General features: G+C 38.4%; 2 protein-coding genes across 4 annotated transcripts in view; both read right to left on the bottom strand.

The window, feature by feature from the left end:
• The window catches only part of LOC105451021 (cyclic nucleotide-gated cation channel alpha-3), a 122308-nt gene that overhangs the window by 44603 nt on the left and 54781 nt on the right, over positions 1 to 22924 (bottom strand). The window lies entirely within an intron of this gene.
• On the bottom strand, positions 6560 to 11552 carry LOC105451020. 3 transcript variants are annotated; one of them, XR_974537.1, is made up of 4 exons: positions 9232 to 9323; positions 7767 to 8205; positions 7122 to 7350; positions 6560 to 6795 (listed from the first exon to the last, which is right to left on the bottom strand). XR_974537.1 is itself a non-coding variant. In XM_011691206.1 (4 exons), the coding sequence occupies exons 2-4, from the start codon at positions 7777 to 7779 to the stop codon at positions 6689 to 6691; spliced, it is 282 nt and encodes a 93-aa protein (XP_011689508.1). In that variant the 5' UTR covers positions 7780 to 8205; positions 9232 to 9323; the 3' UTR covers positions 6560 to 6688. The 3 variants fall into 3 exon arrangements, 2 of the variants coding, with proteins under 2 accessions (XP_011689508.1, XP_011689507.1); XM_011691206.1 differs by having other exon boundaries at positions 7122 to 7283; XM_011691205.1 differs by lacking the exons at positions 6560 to 6795; positions 7122 to 7350 and adding exons at positions 9811 to 9940; positions 11337 to 11552 and having other exon boundaries at positions 8132 to 8205; positions 9232 to 9678.

Here is a 22924-nt window from a genome sequence, read left to right as displayed (position 1 = left end):
ATACGGTCCAAGGAAATCGGAAAGCACCACATTGGCGTGTCCTTCAACGCGATTGGTTACGTCAGAATAGCCATATTGCGACTTTTCCATACGGCCACGGAGGAAGGGATAATGCAAAAGCAATTTCTTTGAAAAGAAATATCGCGGAACGAAGCTTGATCGAGTAGCGCGCGCTACGTGATGCTCTTATCCCCGCGCCTCTGCATGAAAATCGAAGATCGAGTGGTAGCCTATCCCTCCAAGATTTATGTACGTCATATCGGAGTGGGATATGCAAGAAATCGAAGATTTATCAAGGCTTGAGTTAAGGATTTGCGTCAATAAGCTTCTCTTTAAGCGATAAGTGCTTCATAGTCTTTCGCAGGGACCGGAAGATCCTTCCCCCGTCCTGACTTAAATTACGTTTAATGACATTTTAATAATTAATAAATAATTAAATGTACCAATAGTTATAAAGCTCGTACATATATATTATGTATAATAAAAATAAAAACCACGGCTCTAAGTAAAACAAAATTAGCAAACTTACTTCAATATCTCAATGTGTGACCATCAGATACGTGAAGAAAACGCATTTGAAAAAGATATGTAACAGCCAGATGTATGTAACGATATAACGCGGGAATGAATATCTAAGAAAGGAAAATAAGAAAATAATCCTATTTTCATAAGCCCTTTTCCGGAGAGCCATGAGAGAAAAAAAAGGGAACGAGCAATCCGCGGATTCTCCGTAGATCCGTTCGCCGATGACTGCATCGATGGGAATTCCCCAGTTGGTCCACGGGGACATGTATCCCGGGGAACGTCCCCCGTTCATGAGAGCCGGAATTTCGATGGAGATTTGAAACTCGCCATCAGAGCTTCGATTTTTCTACGACGATCACGCAGCGCCGCCGCCGCGCTCCGGACGAGAATCTTTCGGAGAATACTGCCGCGCGTCGGATGCTGAGGGCTCTCCTTCGCCGAACGTATACCGAATGAAATATCGCCGCGATCCCTCATAAACGGAGAAAACTCTTCTTCGCAACCGCGGCAAGAACTTCTGCAACGGAGCGCGTCACTGCAGTTAAACTGTTCGCATGTTTTTTTTTTCATTTAAACTCCGTAAAATTTATTTAAATTTATATGAAACTGTCATCACGGCTCTTTGAGATACTAACTTGCGTGAGTTTTTTCTTGAAGACAGAAGAGTGCTAAGCGAAGTTTTCGAAAGTATAATATTGTGCCATTACTGACGTTGGAGACGCTAAGGCTTAGAAATAAAAAACAATCAGTGGGATTCTCTAATCGGCGACGTGATTTCAGCGAATGATTGAATTACACAAAGGACTTCTCGCAAAGAAGTTAAAAGAGAAAAGTTGCGTCGATTCATCTGAAGCGACTTGTCAGTTTTATAACAAGTTGTACGATGTTTCTTAAAATCACATTCGAAAAATGTATTGCTGTAATAAAATGTATCTTATAAGAAGATATATTTTGAAGTTTTTTTTTGCGCTCGTACTTTCTTGTATCAAATTTCGAAACTTTTCCGACGCACTGTTATATCCCGACAAGTGCAGATACGCGTTGCTGTTGACGGGATAAAAAAATATAAAACATCCTGTTGTCACTGTCGTCGTGAACGAACGTCAAGCTGGATAATCCTATAAATCATCATTCTGCAAAATTTCTAAATTACACATTTCTTTAGGCTCCAAAGAGATTTAACGCAATCTTTTTACATTATTTTCGTTACTTTCAAAGGACTTAAATTAATTAAGCAAGTAATGATAAATTTATATGCAAAATTATTTTAAAAAATCCATTTAATTTATACTCCATTGTAAATTCTTCTCTGTTCCGTTAATTTGGAAAAGCGCAATTTGGGAACCGCTGCTTTACGGACGTTTGACGGACGTGCGGGTGATAATTATAATCCAAGGATTTGCTCATATTTGTTTCGCGGATAAAATCGTGGCTCGTCTGTAATCACGCTCATTATGCTGGCAATAAAAACAACATATGTCATCGGTCGCTACGATATCGCGGGTGGATATAATCATAATGATGCTACAGGGAGCCATGTGCGACACGATTGCGACAATTTTCAGCTGATTTAATCGGATATTCCGTTTGACATATTCATACATGTAAACGCTCGCTGGCGTGTTTCTGTAACAGCGCCTCTACGATCATATATTTTATTACAGCTATACATATATTTATAATTTACATTTTATCACATGTATATATACATGTATATATATATATATATATATATATATATATATATATAATTTTCTACATATATATAAAATTTAAATATATATATGTGTATAAATTTGCTTCAGGAAAAAATGTCGCAACTTTTGTGACGTAAATCAGATGCCAGATATACGAACATCGGTTTCGAGTGGTGAAAGGTAGAGGGATGGAGAGCAGGGAGTTTCCAGAAATCCCGACAAGGCAGGGCCATGATATTATCGTAGCTGATCTTTGATCCCAAGGGAGAGATATATCCCGAAATATTCGCTTGTCGATCGAGCTTGGTTGGATCCACGTCATAGTTACGCTTTCAATGGAAATTTGCCCATTTGACATAGCTGTAGCTTTCTACCATGTGACATCAAAAGTATCGTATACAGTTCACTATACTACATATAGTACATATCGCATGGAGTTCACTAAATCACGCGAATATGCAAGGAAATAATATAGAAGTTATACATTAGTTTATTAATACTGCCGTTGCATTTTTGCATTATTAGATAGCGTTTTCGATAATGACAAAAATATACACTATTTAATGGCTTGAATAAAAAGATATATGTATAAATGATAATATTATAAAATTAACTGTTAAAATTAATTATTCGTGGTTCTCGATAAATTTTAATCAGTATGTAAAAATATTTAATTTCTCTGTTAACAAAGGGAGAGCTTTAAACCAAAATTAAAAAATATACGCGTAATTATTAAATTGGAAAATGTCTAAGAGAGTATTGAAAAAAAATTATTTTATTAACTCATCCTAATTAAATTTTCAATATCGATCCGGTCTGTCAATTTAGTTTCAATCCTGATATATTTTCTCAGTTTTATGTTTTTTAATAAAGATAGATAAAGAGTTAATTCTATATGAATAAGATATTAAAACATTTTATAAGTCAATAGTGACTAATAGAATGTTTTAATATCGACTTATTCATATAGAGTAAACTCATTATTTTTTGAGCCTTTAAATAATTCCTAGAAACTGTTCATTGTAGGAAAATAACGGAGAAAAATAAATTTACATTGCGTACAAATATCTCATTCATATTTGAGAAATACTGCTGACTGTTGCGCGTACGTTGTCAGAAATCGCCATGTCGCGAATTTTATATTTGCACAAAGTACCGGAGTGTTCATTTTTAAGTGCGTCTCGAGTGGGACAACGCGACCGTTTCGATGGAAATTTTCGAGCGAGAACTGCTGCCATGAAGGAATGACATTACCGAGCTTGCTGGACTGTGTAAGGACGCCATCAACGCGAAAACAAGAGGCGTTTGCCCGGTCTCGTGAAAACTCTCCTTTCTCAGGAGAGGCGAACATCAATCTCTTCAATCGCGACTGCCGAATCGCTCTTCGGCAGTCGCGCAATAAACGGTACGTCGAAATAAATCGCGAAATATAACTCCGGCCGGTTTCTCGTCGACGCATCATTTGTACTGTATTGAAATTTTCATCCGTGCCACCAAAGTTTCTATAAATATTTCTCTTCTCGCTGAACCGATCCGTAGAATTGTGAGTGCCGCGGGCGATTTTCGTTAAAAAATTCATTGACGCACGGAGCAGTCCGACTCCGAGCAAGCGGTACGGTTTTAAAGACAGGCATCGCGCGTATCGATAGTAAACTAAATTTAGAAATAGCGACGCAGTCATGAAAGCAAATATTCTCCCGCTACTACTATCGCCAATGCATACCGATGTCTAACCAGTGCACGCTACGTTCCGCAATGGAAACGACTCGGGGTTTGAGCCAGCCACTAAATCCCCGTTGCTGGAGTTGCCATTTCGTCGATTTATCACATTCAAATACCGGCAACTCACATACACACACACACAAAATCATACAAACAGATAGTAGATATTTTTTCAACAGTGACCATTTTATCCTTTGAAGCGGTTTGTCATCGGATAATATACGTGTTTCTCGCAATGTATTTCAAATCACCGATTTGATCAGCGACTTAATGGAATTTTGATGCATTTATGGAATTAAAGCGAATGTATTTCGATGTATATGCACAATACTTGCGCGACGCGATTCTCCGTATGTTGCGTAAACTCCCGCATATACATTTGTTTGCCGAACACCTCGCTTCGTGCAGCACGTTCGAACATCCGAATAAAGCGGTAGTATTATACATATATTATACTGCGGTTACTAGTTGGTTACACTTCGAATATCAAAGAAACTTGAACTTGAATGATAGAGCTTAAATGAAAATTAATATTCTCACATTTGCATTACTGGATTAATGTTCACTGGAATAATTATAAAATAATTATTGATGCTATCTAATATCTATTTGCATGTACATTGATCCCAAATGATCCTTTGATTTTAATTTTTTAGTAACATAGATTCTTCCAAAATTCAAAATTTTTCTTAATTGAAATATTGAGAAGCAACAGAAAATTAAGGATCCTTTACGAGGTACATAATGTACCTACATAGCTGTAATTGTATAGTCAGCGTTTAATTTATAATATCATATATATTCCTGCATTTAAATTGATTGTAATCGAGAAATTCAGACGTTTTCGTCTACGAATAAAGCGCATCACAAAATTCGCATTATCGGGAAAAAAAATGAGATAAAATAAATTTAGGAATTTTGGAAACAATGCGACGACCGCGATAATTATTCAGATGTAAAATTCCTGAACATTTCACAATGTACGGATTTAAAATGGTACTCGCGATATTTCTCATTTATATTTTTCCCGTGTATAGTGTGCCACTATTTTCCCGATTGCACGTCAATGACGGGCCGTGGTGTGTGTCAGAAAGCGAAACGGAGCAAGTAAGATATGTCATATTTCACGCGCGGGGAAACTTGATCAGGTATTACGAACGTGCATTTACACGAAAGTGTCGTCGCAGACGCCGTAATCTAATAATTCGGGCTGGCAGGTCCCACCACGGCAGAAATTGCAATTTAATCCAATCCGCGGGCGTCTAAGTGGTAATTTCAAATCCAAATCCGCCGTCTATTTCGACGCCCGCGCCGCCCAGCCGTGAGCCAAAATAGAACGTGTACCGGTGTACGTGACAGTTTTTCAATCTACGGCATCTTGTTTGATTGAAAACGGCGGATTTTGCTGCCGAACGAGAATTTTAATATACCGACTACACAACTGCGATTCTCATAATACACTTCCGAGAGACAAAAGAAAAAATCTTCAGAATATGGAGCACATTGATTGAAGAAAAAGCTTCTCGCGACGCAAGACGATAAGAATTGCTATGATCAACGCAGACGTTGCTATTCGATATTTTTTACAAAAATGTCAATGGCTCTTAAATTTTCTCTTTAGTATCACATACATACAGATATGTACGTAAATGCGCGTACACAATATAGGTGTAATTATAAGAGTCGTGAATGAAATACAATGAAAACTAAATAGCGCTGCCCGTCGAAGAGAGGCGACTGCTACGATTTGCAATCTTATGAAATGAAAATGCAAATGAGAAGCATCTTGTCAAGGTTCTTTTTAATTAAAGAGGTACCGACGTCTTCGCATCGCTTCGGTCTGCATCACGCGGGTAAAAGCAATCCTCTATTTGCAAGATTGCGGTCACGAAATGTCTATTTCTTCAAAAGGTCTATTTTTCCTGCCTTTTTTTTTACATATTTAAATATTTTACACGCGGTTTTACCGTGATGATTTTCACGAAAGATTGTATAAAGCTGCTTTTATTCTTGTCACGAAACAAAGAAAAACTCGCCCTGAATATCATATCGCATACTTCAAATTACATATTCAATCTTATTATATCACCTATAACATCTCCTTAAATTTCCATTGTGAGGAAATATGACAGCGTCGTGGTAACTCCGATCATTAAGTTCGGTGAAGTCGTTCGGAACATATTTTCAAGTATAATTTCAAGTTCAGACGTGTAAGGGAAAGATTTATGTGACACAATATCTTTCTATGTTCCAAAGAGGGGGAGAAAGAGAGAGAGAGAGAGAGAGAGAAAGAGGGGAGAGAGAAAGGAAAGATAAGATCATACTCATATTATATTACGTGGCGAGCTGAGGGATCGTTGCTCACTGTCAAAGGATTCCAGAAATTTAATTAATTTCTCAGAAATAGGTCACTCGCTCAATGATTCGACTAAATCATTTTTATCCAGAATTTCACGGAGATGTCACAAGATCGATGAACAATGGTATAATTTTGTATGTCCTACGTTTATACGCAGCTTGAAAGGAATATAAATATATCCGTCAAAATTAAGAATTAGAGGAAGACATGCCATATTATAATAAGTATTACGTAATTAAATTATAAAATACTATAATTGATTTTGCAAAATATTATATAATTTTCCCCATAAAATTTTAGAAAGAATAATTTTTTTTTTGCGTTTAATCCGATAACTCGTAAGCCGCGTAATACTTTATTTTCGAATTAGTTGATTAAACGGGAATTAACATCGAAACAAAGTGGGTGGGCTGCTCAAGCTGTATACCACGTAAACGTAGAGCACGAAAACTGCGGCGAACGTAGCCAATGTAAATACGGCTGTTTGGTATCCTGCAAACGAAGAGAAAATACTCCGGTAAGGTGGGCGGCGTTGCATTTCGTGGTTTACTGCATTTAACGGATCGGCGTAATTACGAGTAAACGCGTGCATCAATTTAATATAAATTCTCTATCGACAAACACGAGAAGGTATCTCGTATTATTAATTCTTTGTGATAAAAACGAGATGCGTGTTTGACGTGAATAATGCGATTTTATATAAATATACTATTTTCTCGCAAATACATTTCTCTGGTGTAATACGGAGTAATGGCCGCCTTCTTTGTGAGATATCTGTTGACGACAAAGCGTCCCGAAATTGACGTTCATAATCTCACTTTCGTTTTTCTCCTCATCAAGCTCGGATCTTTCAGCTGCCTCCGCCAACCTATCCTCTTGCGTTCCGTCGACCGTCGCAGTCTGTAACGAGGAGTTTTCCACACCATCTGGCACTTCTGATTTTATCGTCTCAGAATCGACAGTCTGATACCTGATCGACTCTGCAGAAACATACGGAACATTTCAGACGAGTCGCTTCCCCTTTGTCCGATTCTAATTGCCGTAAATCTATCGAAATTAATCGTGCGCAATTATATAGAAATTTATCGATAGAGAGAACTAAAGATTTATATCCGATTTTTCGAAGTTGACATGTCTGCCGGACACATTTCTATTTGCGACATTTTATCATTAATAATAGAGTATTAATTTATAGATAGATATATAGTTAATAATTAATTGTTTACGCTGTTTTTTTCCTCACAATTTTCTAAATGCAAACCTAAAAGGCTTAAATCATTTTGACAAATTTCGCGGATCGAGAAAAGTAATGTATATCTAATAGACAATCTTTCCGACTGCTTGAGGAGTTTCCAACTCCTCGAAATTGCGGTCGGCCAGAGTTCGAAGTCAGCTCGTAGGTAATCGATGGACAGACCGCGATTAACCCGCATAAATACAGAGAAATTGCACCTCGGATTTACCTTCGTCCATCATGCCGGCAATCAGAACAATCGAATCGAGACCATCAGGGCCGTCTGTGGCGCGCTTTTTTGTGACCAAACTGCTCGATAGTATCGCATTGATACGAAATCACGTCGCAGACTTAGCTTGATCTTCTCATTGCGATATAACGGCGTGGCTGGAAGACTGCGAAAAGTTTGTTCAGGACGACTTCGCGGTAAGCGACTTCGTGCGTTTCTCCCTCGTTTCTTTTTCTCTCCACTTTAGGACGGGGAAGTGACCCAGAATCCCCAATTGGGTTGCCCTTAATTACTTGGGTAGTTGGCAAATTTACCCTTGCGACTCCGTCGCTCACCCCCGTAATCCGTCGTTAAGTGGAGAGGTATTTCTTTCGTATCTGCTTGTTTTTTACGGGGGGCTCGGAACCGGCTGGAATCGGCTTCACGTGCATCGAATCGGCTTCGGACAAGGATGTAATTAGGAACGCGGAGAAAATAAAACGATATGTTGTCTGAGAGAAAACTGACGCCAAGTGAAAAAGAGAGCTTTCGCGAGCCGAGAGCAAAGTAAGCGGTCGAAGTAGTTCTAAATTCACGTTTCAATTGAGAAATCAATACGTACTTAATTACGGACTGAATTGTCATTCATTGATTTTCTATTTATAAGATAAGCCGTCAGAAATAGAATGCAGAAATATCTCCTCTAGATTCAAAGGTACGAAAAAATATGTAGAACATTTGGAATTTTAAATATCTCTAACCATTTTTTTATGTAAATTGAATATAAAATAACACATCCTAATAATACATTCCTTGTTTAACTTTCTCTATTCAAATCTAAAATGAAAAAATCATATTCCATAATAACATTTGCATATATATTCTTTCTAATTTCACCTGCTACATGCAAGAGATAGAAATGTGTAATTTTATTAAAAGGAACATAAAAAATTTTAATAACTTTGTAATAAAATGATATTAGGGAATAAATGAATTTGATTTATATCATATTCTCAAAAAGTTATTTAAATTATATTCTGTATATTCTTTCGTCTCTTCAAATCTATTTCGATACTTATATATCTTCAAATCTAATAAAGATATTCATGTGTATCTATCTTTAATGATTATAGTAATTATATTTATGCTATTATAGTAATTATCAAATGTATTCATTTGAAAAGAAATAAATACCGCGAATTAATTTAAACGAGATATATAAAATAAAATAAAATGTCGCGAATCAAAGATATTTATCACAAAAAAATAGTTGATATATAAAAATTAAAAATTATTAGTATTATTAATATTTTTAAAAAGTACATTATATATTATGTACTTTTTTAAAAATATAAAAAACCTATTAACAGCAACCATAAATAAATAATTAAGTTCAATTCGTCGAAACTAAATTAAACAAATTAATTAAGGAAAGTTATCCGAGATTGGGAAAGCTTCCATCGTTCATTATGTCGAAGAGTCTTACTTGGCCGCCGCGGGCTATCGAAGCGGAGGGAATACCAAATTAGCGTTAAACGTTAATTTTCGCTTCGGCTTTTTGTCGGCGAGCTTTAGATCACGTCTTAACTCTCACGAAACTCCGTATCTAGGATTTCCCGAGGCGCGCGTTGACTCCCGGCTCTCGTTTCCTGAGCGTCAACGGACAATTCTGGAACATCAGCTTGCCGAGGCTGGACAAGTGTCTCGGGGGCTGTCGTCGTTGCTTGCGGGATTTCAGCGGGATCCTTTTGCGCAACTGCGACCGGTTCCTCGAGAGCGGCTTCTCGCTCGCCCAGATGTTTATTTCCGGATGCGTGACGCGTTACATCGTCCGGATTTCCGGGCAAATCTGGGACCACGTCAACGTCTGATGAAACTGTCGTTTCTCTGATCTTTTTCGGCTCGGTACTCTCCCTTTGTTTATGTGGGTTCCCTAATCCCCCGGTAAAATAATAGTTGTACGCTTTGATTCACTCAGGGATTGTGTGGAACAATATTTTCGCATCAATAAATATCACTTGATTCGAGAGATCGCGCGCGAAGCTAAAATAGGAGTAAGGTGTACCTGAGGCGCGTTCGGCCTCGAGTTGCCTAGCCTTCAGAAAAGCATCTCTTTTGCAATTGTCCTCTTTGGTACATCCAATAATAGGCATCGTATTATTGGTATTAGTGAAGTAATTTTGAAAGTGTACTATCTAAAGCAACAAAAATACGGATGTATAATAATGAGCATACATCAAAATATCTCGGAAAGATTGTCATTTTATAATATAAAATATTTGATCATTTACAAATCTTGCAAAAAAGGTAAAATAGCTATTTATTATTTTGAGATAATATTTCGTCCTGGGAAAATTTTACATTGATTAAATCTTTCTATTTGTCATATACGATTAATAAATTATTAATTTTTAAATCAATTTGTTTTTACAAAAATTTTCTTTTGTGATCTTTTTCGAACTTATCTTTTCTTTGTTGATCCTTCAATATTTCTATAATTTTTACGATAATCGCAACCCTTCGGAAAAAACTTTTTGACAGCCTTTAGTTTAATGTAAATAAAAATAAATAAATAATACAATATAATATATACGTACAATAATAAAAGTAATGTAGTGGACTATGCGTTATGTATCTTTTCAGTGTAAATATATTTAAGTTAAGCCGTATTCTCTCTCATGAGATTTAGCTGAGCTTATGAAAACAAAGGATAATGAAGCTCTAATCTGTAATATAACAAAACTGAATTTGTGAAAGTTACAACCTGTATTTCATACCCTGACTATCTTGTCGAATAAATATTACGTAATTTTAACACAACGGCAGAATTTTTTTATTATTATAATAAACTGGGAAAAAAGAGCATATTCGAAATCTATATATATTACCTATATTGGTTTTAAACAATTTATATAATATTTTAAATAATTCGGAACGCGGAAATGAAAAAATACTTTTTTGGGACAGTTGACACATAAAATCGTAATTTGAGAGCTAAGATTTAGTGAGAAAGCATAAAAGGGGAGGATAGAAAGGAATGCTATTGTCGAGCGAGGGAGACTTCGATTAAACGTCAGGGAAATCAGTCGCGCAGTTTTTTTATCACGTTCAAGTGAAAGAGGGACGTCACGGGGCGAGATTTCGATCGTTACGCACGATTAATGTCGGATCTTCAGTCAAGCCAGAATTGCGGCAGCGAGAATCGCAAGCAAAACTCTCAAGCACGTCCTTAGCGTGTACTTCGGACGAAACGAGTTCCGACGCAGGTGAGGGTCCTCCGGTCGTTTCACGGTTCGTCTCTCTCTCTTTCTCCTCCCTTCCCCCCGTTCCGTCATTCCAAATGCGCGATTTTTATCCCAAAAGAGCGTTATCCCGGCGTCTTCAAATCCGACAACCTCTTTTGCGGGAAGATCGAAAAGTTTCGAGGGGGTCGCGCACATTTCACGTTTCACATCCGCGGCAAAAACGCACGTACGGAAAAATATATCTTCGAAGAAAGCACCGCGCGTATAATTTTTAGTGACAACCACACGTGACGCGACTTTTTCGCTTTAATTCTTTTTGCGCGACTTGTACGAGAATTGCACTTACTTAACAATTGAACGCAGATTAATTTCAACAAATGGTATATAGTAGGAAATAGCTAATTCTTATAACTGTTGGTTACAATTTTTCACTTTTCAACTTTAACAATTTAGAATTATACCTAAAAAAAAATTCAACAAATTTTTGGACCAAACTTTTCATGAACTGTCAATCTGGACGACGTTTTTCTTTTGATTAATAATTTTTGTTTTAAATTACGACAAATTTCAGCCGAATATCTTATGAATATATACGGTGACTTGCGTATTAATTCTTGTGAATTTACGTCGACCGTATTTCTCCGATTTTGAGATTTATTAATCTAATATGAATACACTGTATTCAATTTAAACACGAGATAGAAATTAGAGTGCGACATTTAATGCTAATTGTGTGGACAGACTACGCGCTAGAGTCTATGGAGAGATTCCATCGAAACGTAACACTGCCGCAATTTGTATAATGAATGAACTGCGAACTTTCTGCTTTCGCGTCGTATAATAGAAAGTGGGGTTGCTCTAATCTCACTCCATTCATTAATTAATGTGATTTGATTTGCGTTTGCATTTGCGTTTGCGAATGTTCAAAGTTAACGATTTGCAGCTTTGTGCACATAGTAGGAGGTAATCAATCGAAGCCACGGCGCAGCGCAGCGCTGCGATGATCGAGACTGCCATCGGCCAATGCAAAATACACGCCCGTTGCGCGACCACAATCGATTAATCATTAATTAATTAACTATTACCATTACGATCACTCAAACGGAATAATGCGTGAGATAGCCGTCACGGCTCCTGCAAACGGAAATTCGATCGGTCGATCTTTTTCTTTTTTTTTTTTTTTTTTTAATTGGCTAATTTCCGCCAATTTTAACATTAAAAACGCAAAATCAATTTGCCTATAGAAGAATATATTGTTATTACGGTCGTATAAATAAATTCGTCGATTAATTTTGATTAACAGCGTATCTTCTCTAATAGGGAAACAAGATAATTATTATGCGTATTCTGACAATGAAGCGGAATGCACATGTGAGAATGAATTTAACGTTACTTCCATCAGACTGACGCTAAGCGTATTAATACTTATTATGATAGAAACGTACATTCAAAGGCCAGCACGGGTCACTTATTCGTACAATACGCATCAATTATATTTAACAAAATATTTTAATAATTGCTCGCTTCATTGCAATTAATAAATTATACTCAAGAGAAATTACATCTCGTTTTCCGAGATAATAACAGGTCTCGTAAATCGTTTCTCGTAAGAAAAGTTCGCAGTACACTTCATCCCCATTGCCGTTGATAAAATTGCCTTTCCGTACAATATCCGAGCTTTTATTTTAATAAGTTAGAGTAATTAATGCCCCTTATCTCATTTATAAATATATTTCCTGGAAATCATTTTACAATGGAAATTACGCCGTTACGGTTTTATGAACCGTGCCGTTCTTTCATTAGCCGTACGTAGGTTGTTCTCCATCAAAGAAAAGGTTAATGTGCCCATCCATTAAGCTGAAAGCTCTGCGAATGCCGATATTCTCTTCGTGGCGCGCGGTCTCGTGAATATTATTAAAATAAGAGAAAATAAAGTAGCAATTGTGCGGATCGCGCGTCACTAATTGTAAGCCTACTATATTATATAAAGTAATTTACATAACCGGTATTCGCTGGACCTCTATAAATATGCATTGATTTAAAAAAAACTTGCTGCAAATATTTCGAAATGTAAAACGATTATTGATAAAATACGATAAAGAAGGTTCTATATCATCTTTAAAAAAATATATAGCAAATAATATGACTGTTAATTTTCTCATGTTAGCCTGGTTTGCGTGCGTATTTTATATACTTGCCTACTCGTGATTTTCTCGAGAGACAAGAATGAATATCGGTCGCGTCGATCGCTGATGGATTAACGGGCGAGTATTCTTTTTTTTTTTTTACCTGACGCGGGAAACGTCGTTGCGTTTATTTGAGCAAAGCACGACCGCCATGGAACGCCAAAGCGGGTGCACGAAAATCCGATAGAGTTTAACGCGCGCGAGGAGTTTTAACGTCGTTTTCCGGCCGGCCGCGTCAACCCCGCGATTAACGTACCGCGCAATTTGGGGCAATGCATTAACCCTTAAGTATATGCGCACGCGGAACGCCGGCGACGACGTTTGCGCGATTTTAACGAAATTAACGCATCGAAAATTGTCGTCGGGATTGCGCAACGTACGCGAGAGAGATACTCTTCATTTAAGCGACACTTGCCGCTCGCTAAAGATATTTCGAGGGTTCTATAGTTCGTCGGGTCTACAGTATATACCTTCGTCGTAATGAAAGCAGTTGAATGAGGATCTGGAAACTTGAGAGTATTTGCTCCGAGGTGTGTTCTACCCGCAAACGTTGTCTATGAGCCTTTCATAATATATACTTTAAATAACATCACCACATTTTCATTTATATCTCGTTTGTACGGCATATATCTACATCGACGTTATTGACCGCTAATTTGAATGTACATTCTCGTATGATCGCGTAATTCGAAGAGGTGTGCTCCATAATAAGATCGATAAGCGTGCTCGACGAACGGGAATGCATAGCCTATCGATGTTTGGCCGTTGACTATGTGAGCGTGGGTAACTACGTATCGAAGGAGTTAATGAGGATGCAGAGCCACGGACCCGCACAAAGGAATATTCATAAGCAGGACGTTGTATCACGGTCATGCAATAAATGCTGAATTATCGGGCGACATGGGTTTGCCGAGGCGGCCGACCGACGCTCTCGGGGCGTCCCGCAAACGCATGGTGTTTAGGACGCGCCGCAAATGCGGAGACACCATTTAGCGACGCGATATCGCCCAACATCGCCGCGCATCTCAGGCCCGATTAATGTAGAGGATTAACTTCGAGATAATTCTCCGTATATGTGTGCACGCGCGCGTGTATTGGCCGCGTCCCGTCGATTACGGGCAACGGGAAACAAACGTGCAAACGGTACCGCGTACTCTCTCCATGCACTCTATACTGTTCACGTCCGATGCGCGCTGACGCCCGTTGTCGCTCCCGGAAACGCTCCAGCGAAATCAGTTAATCGATATATTGTGGACGATTGTCCCATACGCAAGAAACTACTGCCTCCCGTCCCACGCAATTTCCGAACAACGTTAGGCCGAATGGCTTATCGGACATTGATGAATTAAATTAAGCGCGTAATTAAGCTAGGGAGAGATTAAAGCAATCGCAGGTCTTAATGCAGATCCTATATACGGAGGAAAAGAAATCGGGAACAAATGGTTTCGCTATAGAAGAGGAAGCAATCGCGGGAAGAAAGAAGAATAGATTATAAGTCCGTTGGACAGATTGCTTCGAGAAATTGTGAAGACTCAATAAACGTATTTTGGTGGATAATTCCGTTTTCTTCCTCTTCTCGATCTTTAAAATTATACTTCTTCTCTCAGAACATCTCCATATTGCGGCGGCAACATTGGTCAGATACTTTTTGCAAACGCCACGCTCTTAGCAATCGCAGTTGCCTCGTCGCAACAGTCGACGTAAAGCCGGCGCGAATCCAATAAAGCCGTTGCCGTGGCTAGACGCATCGGTGCGGCTTAACGATTACGAAGTATCGGCTACGTGCTCTTAAGCCGGGCGTAATGACGCTACGACATTGCGGGGCGCCCGGCGTCGTGGTCGCCATATATTATTCAGACGCATGGACCAGTTCGCGCGCCATGTAGCATGACCGTTACGGTGTCGCGAACGCGATGTCGTCCGCAGCCCCTTCTTGTGACCCGCTTTTTTTTCCGCTCCACTATTCGACGCATCGAAGCCAACGAGAATTTCGCCGTTGAGTTAACCCCGACGGCGACGGAGCGGCGTAATTTATCCCAAACGGGGATATCAGGCCGGAGATGTTGCTCCCGTCTAATTCCCAACTTTTGCGAGACGCGACCGGGGCGTGTTTCGCGATGCAACTGAGGGGGAGGGGAAACTGATCGAACGAAGTTACGTCTTCATCGTCGACGTCTACCGTAGTAATTGAATTTTTTTGTATGACTCGTTTCTTTTAACTGCGGAAAACTGGCGGAACCTAGTTATCAGCAGGAGATGAAAATGTAATTTAGCGGATGAAACTTTTAGCTAGAGCGTAATACTTTCTGAAATCCGTTTTCCGGATTTTTTTTTCCTCCGAAAAAAAGGGGACCGCGAGCTGACCGAATCATGGTTAACGGGCACAACGTAATTTAAAACATTCACTTTGCATGCGTCGCTCACTCACTTTGGCAAGTCGAAACTGTGGACTCTCTCGCGTGCACCGTCGCGAAACGATCGGGAAAAATATGTTCCATTGTCCCGCTCTGTTGGTAAAAAAAAATTTTATTCTAAATTCCGAGAATAACATACTTATACATATAACTCTTTCTCTTTAGATCGCGAAAAAGAAATGGCTAAAAGGCCACGTCAAAATTTCTTGAATAAAATATAAAGATTGCATCCGTACGCGCGCGAGATTAGGCATCGAGGAAGAAATTCCCCGTTGACTTTTCGCGAACAATTTAATCTTTACTCCAATCTCTTTCATACCCCTTTTCGCGTCTCTCTCTCTCTCTCTTTCTCTCTTTCAAGAATCTCCATACTGTGAATAAGAGGCGTCCACAAGCTGTCCAAGGCTCTTTCGCGCGCTTTAAATAAAAACTTTACGCTGCAGCTCGGACTTTTACGCGCGCTCTCGAGGGTGATAAACGACGATGATCTCAATCCTTCGTTCAATACATATTAATTACTCACGGCAGGGTGGACCGACGTGGCACAATTACTTGGGAGGTTCCGCAACTTTACTCCCTCCCTCCCCCCCCAGCCTAAAAGGGTTATACCTATAATACCATTAATTACTCTCTTCGCGGAACGCGCATTCAATAACGGCGTTAATTACATCTCTTCACGTGTCTGCGCAAGATGCCTCAGACTAAAATCACGTGATGATTCATGCTCTTGATAAAAATTCAACGCGCAGCGCCGTACTGTTACCGTCTACCGCCCTCGTCTTCATCAGTTTACCGAGCTGCGAGAGAGAGAGAGAGAGAGAGAGAGAGAGAGAGAGAGAGAGATAGGAATTTTCTATGCAAGGAAATAAAACAACAGCGAGGTAAAAACACGATGAAACGGAGGAGCCAATTAATATAAAGGCTATTATTTGACGCGTTTCGCAATATAATAAGTTAATTTGTATGCTTTCGGTAATACAATCCGTCGCCGAGCGTTAGCTTCCCTTATCGTTCTTATCGCTTCGGTTATAGATTCATCAATATGCGTGCCGCGTCGCAACGTTGCCAGGGAACGCAAATTGTTTGCGGACGACAATACGGAGGTAATTTCGCAAATTGTGGCAATCCTGCCGTACTTTAAAGCTTTGAAATCAAATTCAGCATATTCGTCTCTCGAGTTTTCTTCTTCCGCGGTACGCCCCAAAACGCCATCCGTATGCAAGCGGCTCTCTGTAACGTTTCAAAGCGATATAGTTTAAACTAAAGCTGTATCCATACCGAGTGAACGGCTCTGTGCCAACCCCTATCGAGTAACCGCAAACATAATTGCGCGAATCGCGTCTGGCGATTGTAATCATCATATTTCCGATTTGCGACACTTGCACGATGTATGTAATTCGCATAAATCGATCATGTCGCACGTTTGTTAACGTCGCCGAACGACAATATTCGCGCTATGCGAACATAAGCTGGTAAAAACCCGCTGCAGGGAAGACCCTCTTCCAGTTCTCTTTTTTTATACTAAAAATATATTCTCAAATATTTGGGATAGATGTATTTTCTTTGAAAACCTCGCGACATATCTTTTATATAAGGAATGATTACACAAGTTTTTCATGTACTCTTGTTCCTTTTTGTTTTTTCTACTTGTTTTCACGTACTTCCTTTTTTTAACATGGGTCTTGATAAATCTAACGAATGTATCTACAAAATGATGCATCTAACCATGTATCGTTTATGATGCTTGCAGTTGATTTATATCCAGAACTATGTTATCTACTTTAGTCTAATAAAGATACTTTTTCATGCAAAAACATTATTTATAATTATAACTTTCTTGCAATAATATAATATTAAGAATTATAGAATTATTTGTAAATTTAAGACAAAAAAAAGTGATTATGTCACTTTCGAGTAAGAGTGAACCAAAACATGTTTAGTATAAAATAAGTGTGAAAAAGTAGAGAATTTAGAAATACACATTTCGTCTATACTCTGGTAAATTGACTGTAATGGAGGAAATCAAATTAGAGCTTAAAGCTTGCTCCGGATATTCGAAATCTCTCGAGCATTGAACTTTTTTTTTCTAGAAGCGCGTTAGCCTCTATGCGAACCCTTTCTTCGAAGTGCACGGAATTTAGTTTCAAAGCTTATGCTCCGGTCTAGAACCGTGCCCGTCCTTAGGCAATGAAGCTGAGTAACGGCCGCTCCCGAAATTACAACGTCAAAATTACTGGCCTAATATATCAGAACACGACTGACGTAATTAAGGAAATTGATGTTGCTCCGCCCTTGGTTGCTCGCAAAATACACCGGTTAAATTATGACGCCGCAAACTACGCGTGTGTGTCGGATGAACTTTGAGCTTCGCACGACGAGCCGTCTCGGTAATCTCAAAATATGCGAAGAGAGTTTCTTTTAACGCGTCATATATTTCATGCGAAGCTCAAGTGAAGCGGAGAGAGAGAGAGAGAGAGAAAACTCTTTTTCTCTGAAGAAAAACTAACTTTAAATTCACAAAGTCGTAAAATTTTGATCAAATGATTGACAGCGCTACGTAAAGTCACGTAACGTTACAATCTCCTTAACTATAGATGTAAGCTCGTGCAGCCAGTATATATCTCAAAACATCATCGTGAACTAGTTCCCCAGCACACACACTCCCTTCGCGTCCTATAAAAATATCAGTACTTACGAAACTGATGCCATACGGCGGAATGGGGGCTTTAACGGTCGCGTGCCAATTAATTAAGGCCCAAGGTGCGTTCATTCGGCGGAAATGACGGCTGTTCCTCGGCCACATCGATATTATACTATCGGTATTACTATCGTAATAGGATAGGACATAATTAGCAGAATTAATATTGATTTACACCACGGCCGCGTACAGCTGGACAAGCGCGGGTCAACGTACCGTCAAAGTTCGCGTTAGCGGCAGGTTTATCGCTTCTCGATTTACCTTGTCCGCCTAATTTCATAAAATCAACGTCATCCCCGCCCCGCTCCACCCGTGCAGTTTCACGCTTTGCCTTCGGGCTGCCGGTGCCATCCAATTATCTCAACTAATCTCGCGGAGAGGCCGGTCGCGCAGCTGAGTAATTTACAGTGATACTTTGTTCTTATACTCGTAACAATTTGTTAGCGAAGTTTTCTTTTATACCGACAAGAAAGCGCTCGTTAAACGCGTTACTTCTCTTTCTCTCCCTTCCCTTTCAAGAGGGAAGAATTTCAAATATGTTGTAAAATAGTTTAAAATAGAGAAGCTACATATTTTAACTATTTAACTCAAACTTGTTATGATCAGCCCATAACTTTTGACGTATTTTTGAAGAACATCCATAATAAAGTTTAATCAAAACTTTCGACGATAAAGTTCGAAACTTGGTAATAAAATATAAAAATTTTTTTAATATCTTAAAAATGAAATATTTTTTCCAGTAATTTACGTTTCTTGATCAAAGCAAATTTCGATTTTGTGTAAATCAATTGTTCTGACAATAGTTTGGCAGTTGTATGAATAAAAAAGATAATAAAAGAGACAATAAAAGAGAACGCGAAATGACTTGTTCGATGATCAATGTCTACAGAGGGAATACGCGGATGTGTTATATTCATGTAATGTATGCTCTGTAGATAGCAGACAGTTGCGGTTTTTTTACTGCGTTACGGATACAATACGGGCATGCATAACGTAGAAAAAGGCACTTTTGGGACGTTCCGCTAAGGAACATAAACTTAAGAACGAGAACTTAAATCAAATTTGTACTTTGTTATATACCTTAGCGGCTCCAACGGCTATGACTATAGAAATGCGATAAGAATGTACGTATATATAAGTTTCACGTATATCCACTTAGAGTTTTGTTTACATCTTGTTAGCGAGAACTTTATTTAGACAGTCGCTGGAAAACTTGTGATATAGCTTTTACTTCGCCCTTTTTTATTCTCTACAGCAAATAGGGTTTCTTTTTAGTGGGTGGTCCTTTTCATTCCCCAGGTAGGTTTCTTTTTAAATACCCTTTCCATCCCTTGTTCTTCTGTGTACGTATTTCGTTTTGGGAGAGTTGTGCAAGAGATTGATAAGCGCGTCTCTCGTCTCTCTGACAAGTTTCAAACACGTCCCTCTTGGGCGACTGACCACTATCGGGCTCGCTCTAACGAAGGCTGGCTATGCGTCGTTATTTTCACTTAACCTTCACCACGAGCGTGACACTCTAATGAACTATTTAACGACGGGGGCAATTAAAAGTGAACTTCGCGAAACACGGCGATGTGGCCGGTAAAATCACGAGAGTTTTGCGCCAATCGTGCATAGGGACGGACAATATTCGTGCACGCGAACAGTATCTAAAATCGTCACCGAGTATCCGGCTTGTAAACTTCTCGCGAGCGCCCGTCGACGGCTACGACCGTTTAATGATAGCCAATTGTAAGGAGAGCCGGCCGGCGAACATTCTGCCGTACATAGCTCTGACAAATTAGAAAACTTCTCGAATAACCGTAGCCGTGCAGATAAATTGTTGACAGCGTGCAACGAGCGAAAATAGAGTTTGATGAATTATTTTAGCAGGGCACCTCGCTCGCCCGAAATGTATACATTTATTTGTTAGCGGAGTTTTGACGAAACTACTTAACTATACATGCGCGTATTAAAATTTTATTCGCGTTACTCGTATGTTTTTTTCCCCCTCCCCGTTTAAATTATTCCTTTTTGTTTCTCGCACACACGGTATATATATAGTCCGAAACAAGTCCGATACAGCCGCTACAGTTAGTTACGTACCAGGGCAATAACGATCGCTGGCTGGTAACGAGATTTCACGCGGCTAAAAGTGAACGAGTGCGGCATTAGAAGAAATTCTATTGCAATTCATATTTAATCGGTCGCGCTCTCGCTTAATTCCGCGGGGAAAATTGCAAAAGTAAAAAGCCGTGAGGGTCATTACCGCACCCGTCGCCCTGCATTTTATACCTGCGCGATCTTATGGAATTACATTTATAGTATTAATCCCTATTTCGCAATTTCGCGTTAACTACGTTGTACATAAGATTCCCTCCAGGGGCACATCGAATCTAAATTGGTTTACAGGAGTAGGAAATGTACGTAAAGAGATTTAATAACGATAGCAGCGTGTTATTTGCAATTTCTCGGTAAATCTTACGTCGAATCACGTCCCTTTTTTTTTTCTTCAACTAGGAGTGCCGCCTTCCCCTTTGTTTGCTTTTCATCGGGCCGATCAATCTTATAAAAGTGGCTTTTTAATTCCCAATCGTAACATTTCCATTATTTCGTCATTTCCGTGCAATGCCGGTTCCCGGTACAGGAAAACTACTTTTACGATTTCTTATTCGCAACTCTTTCGGGCGATTGTGGCTTCGCATTACGAGGAAACTTATTAGATTAACTAGACTATTCCGACAAATTCGATAGCGATTGTCAATTGCGCGAAATTAAGTTCGCAATATCGGATCTATTTTTTACACGATGTAAATTTAAAGCCTTAAAACTGAATTTATTTGTAACTTCCTCTTTTCTAGTTTACAATATCCTATTTTTCATTACTGGATTAATGTTTAAAGTAATACGGTTTGTTTTATACGAATCATGTAACTGGAAAATTATCTATCCGACAGAGACATTAAAAACTTTACGTTAAATTTAGAACTGAAGCATATTAGAGCAACAAAATAGTAATTAGTTTTCAATCGAAAATCATAATGTAATAAAACGTGTTGTACAGATTTCGCGAAATAATCAAATTAATTTATTATATTTTACGATTGTACCGAACAAGTTATAATATCGAATTTCATTGACACAATAAATAGATTAAATTATATGCAATTTTGTCGCAATAATAAATTCAATTAAGTTCTTATCGTACTTAGTTAATTCTCTTGCAACTTTTTCCTCAAATAGAACGTATGAAAGAATGTAGAGGGAAAAATACTGCAAAGAATAAAACTTTATTGTTGTCAATAAAAAGACGATATTTTTTTAAATATAAAAGAGAAAGAGAGGAAAAAAGAGATATGCGTATACATTTGTTGCAATTTCCGAGTAGACAATAATTTAATCTTTTAAAACTACTTTCGAAGTACTTTGGACATTTTAAATTGTTGATCATGAAATATTTTTTCTTTCTACTTGTTTTTATTTATTCGTAATGCAGCAACGTGTACTTATGCTGCAACAAGCAATAATAAACAATAAAATGACGTTACAATAAGTAATAATATTTATATCGATAGACAGGTAATTATCGAATGTACAACTTCTCTGCGGGTTGTCAAATACGTCACCGTCTCGCAGCATTTTATCCACTTTGTCGTTGTCAGAGCTCATAGTTGCAATAAAAAAGCAATTTAGTTTCTTTATGTTATGGAGGAAAATTTAATTTCTTTCTGGTATAACAAATGACACTTCGATTGAACTTTGATGGTATTAAGAAGTGAAGAATATCGCGCAACGAAAACACAATGAGATTTTGCATATGTGCTACACTCTGTGACTCCTGTAATTTCTAGTTTTAAAATTAGAATCGTTTTTAACGTAGGTCCAACTATAACACGAGATAAGTGTTAAAAAATAAAATTTAAACGTGAGCGTGCGCTTTTCTCGGATATTAATTTTCGTCAAATTCTCATGCCATTACGTCAAGGAAATTTTTCGCGAGCATAATGGAGGAGTAACGAGAACGCGTTCCGGTTGCTCAACGATCCCTGAAGACTGTCATTAAACATCGATTCCGTCGGCTTCTCTTGTTCTACGAGGGTCAAGGGATTTACAAACCTTCTAAATAGGATCATAATTGGTGAAGTAGAGGCACTAATTCCAACAAATGATATTTTCACGTTTTCTTCCTCTACAGCGGGATCTATGTAATACGATCCTTCTATATAAATTTAAAATGTAACGTGGATATAAAAGGCGTTAAAAAAAAACAAAAAAAACTCTAATCTTCAAAGAAGACTGCAATATGAGTACTAGAATAAATATGGCTGCGTTTCTCATTTCAATGTTCTCGTTATTTTTCTTAACGTCACGTTGTGTGTAACAAGCATAAAAATGAAGTAATACGAGGCATTTCGGATAAGAAAGGTGGTGATATTATTTCAATGATCACATCAAGACGGCTGCAAAGTCATAAGATATCATTTTGCGCTCCCGATATCGTTGAGGGGGAAAAAATAAATAGATATGAAGCACACGTATGTGTTGATAGTGTTACAGAAAATATGAAATAGACGTACCTTTATCTTCAGACAGAAGATATAAAGCCATAAAGTAACACCGCGAAATATCGTAGTAAATATCCTATACTTTACGGTAA

This window comes from Wasmannia auropunctata, unplaced genomic scaffold, assembly GCF_000956235.1.
Source record: "Wasmannia auropunctata unplaced genomic scaffold, wasmannia.A_1.0 LD336053.1, whole genome shotgun sequence".
Lineage (NCBI taxonomy): Eukaryota > Metazoa > Arthropoda > Insecta > Hymenoptera > Formicidae > Wasmannia > Wasmannia auropunctata.
Note: the sequence above shows the minus strand (reverse complement) of the source record. Positions and strands in the feature narration are given on the sequence as shown.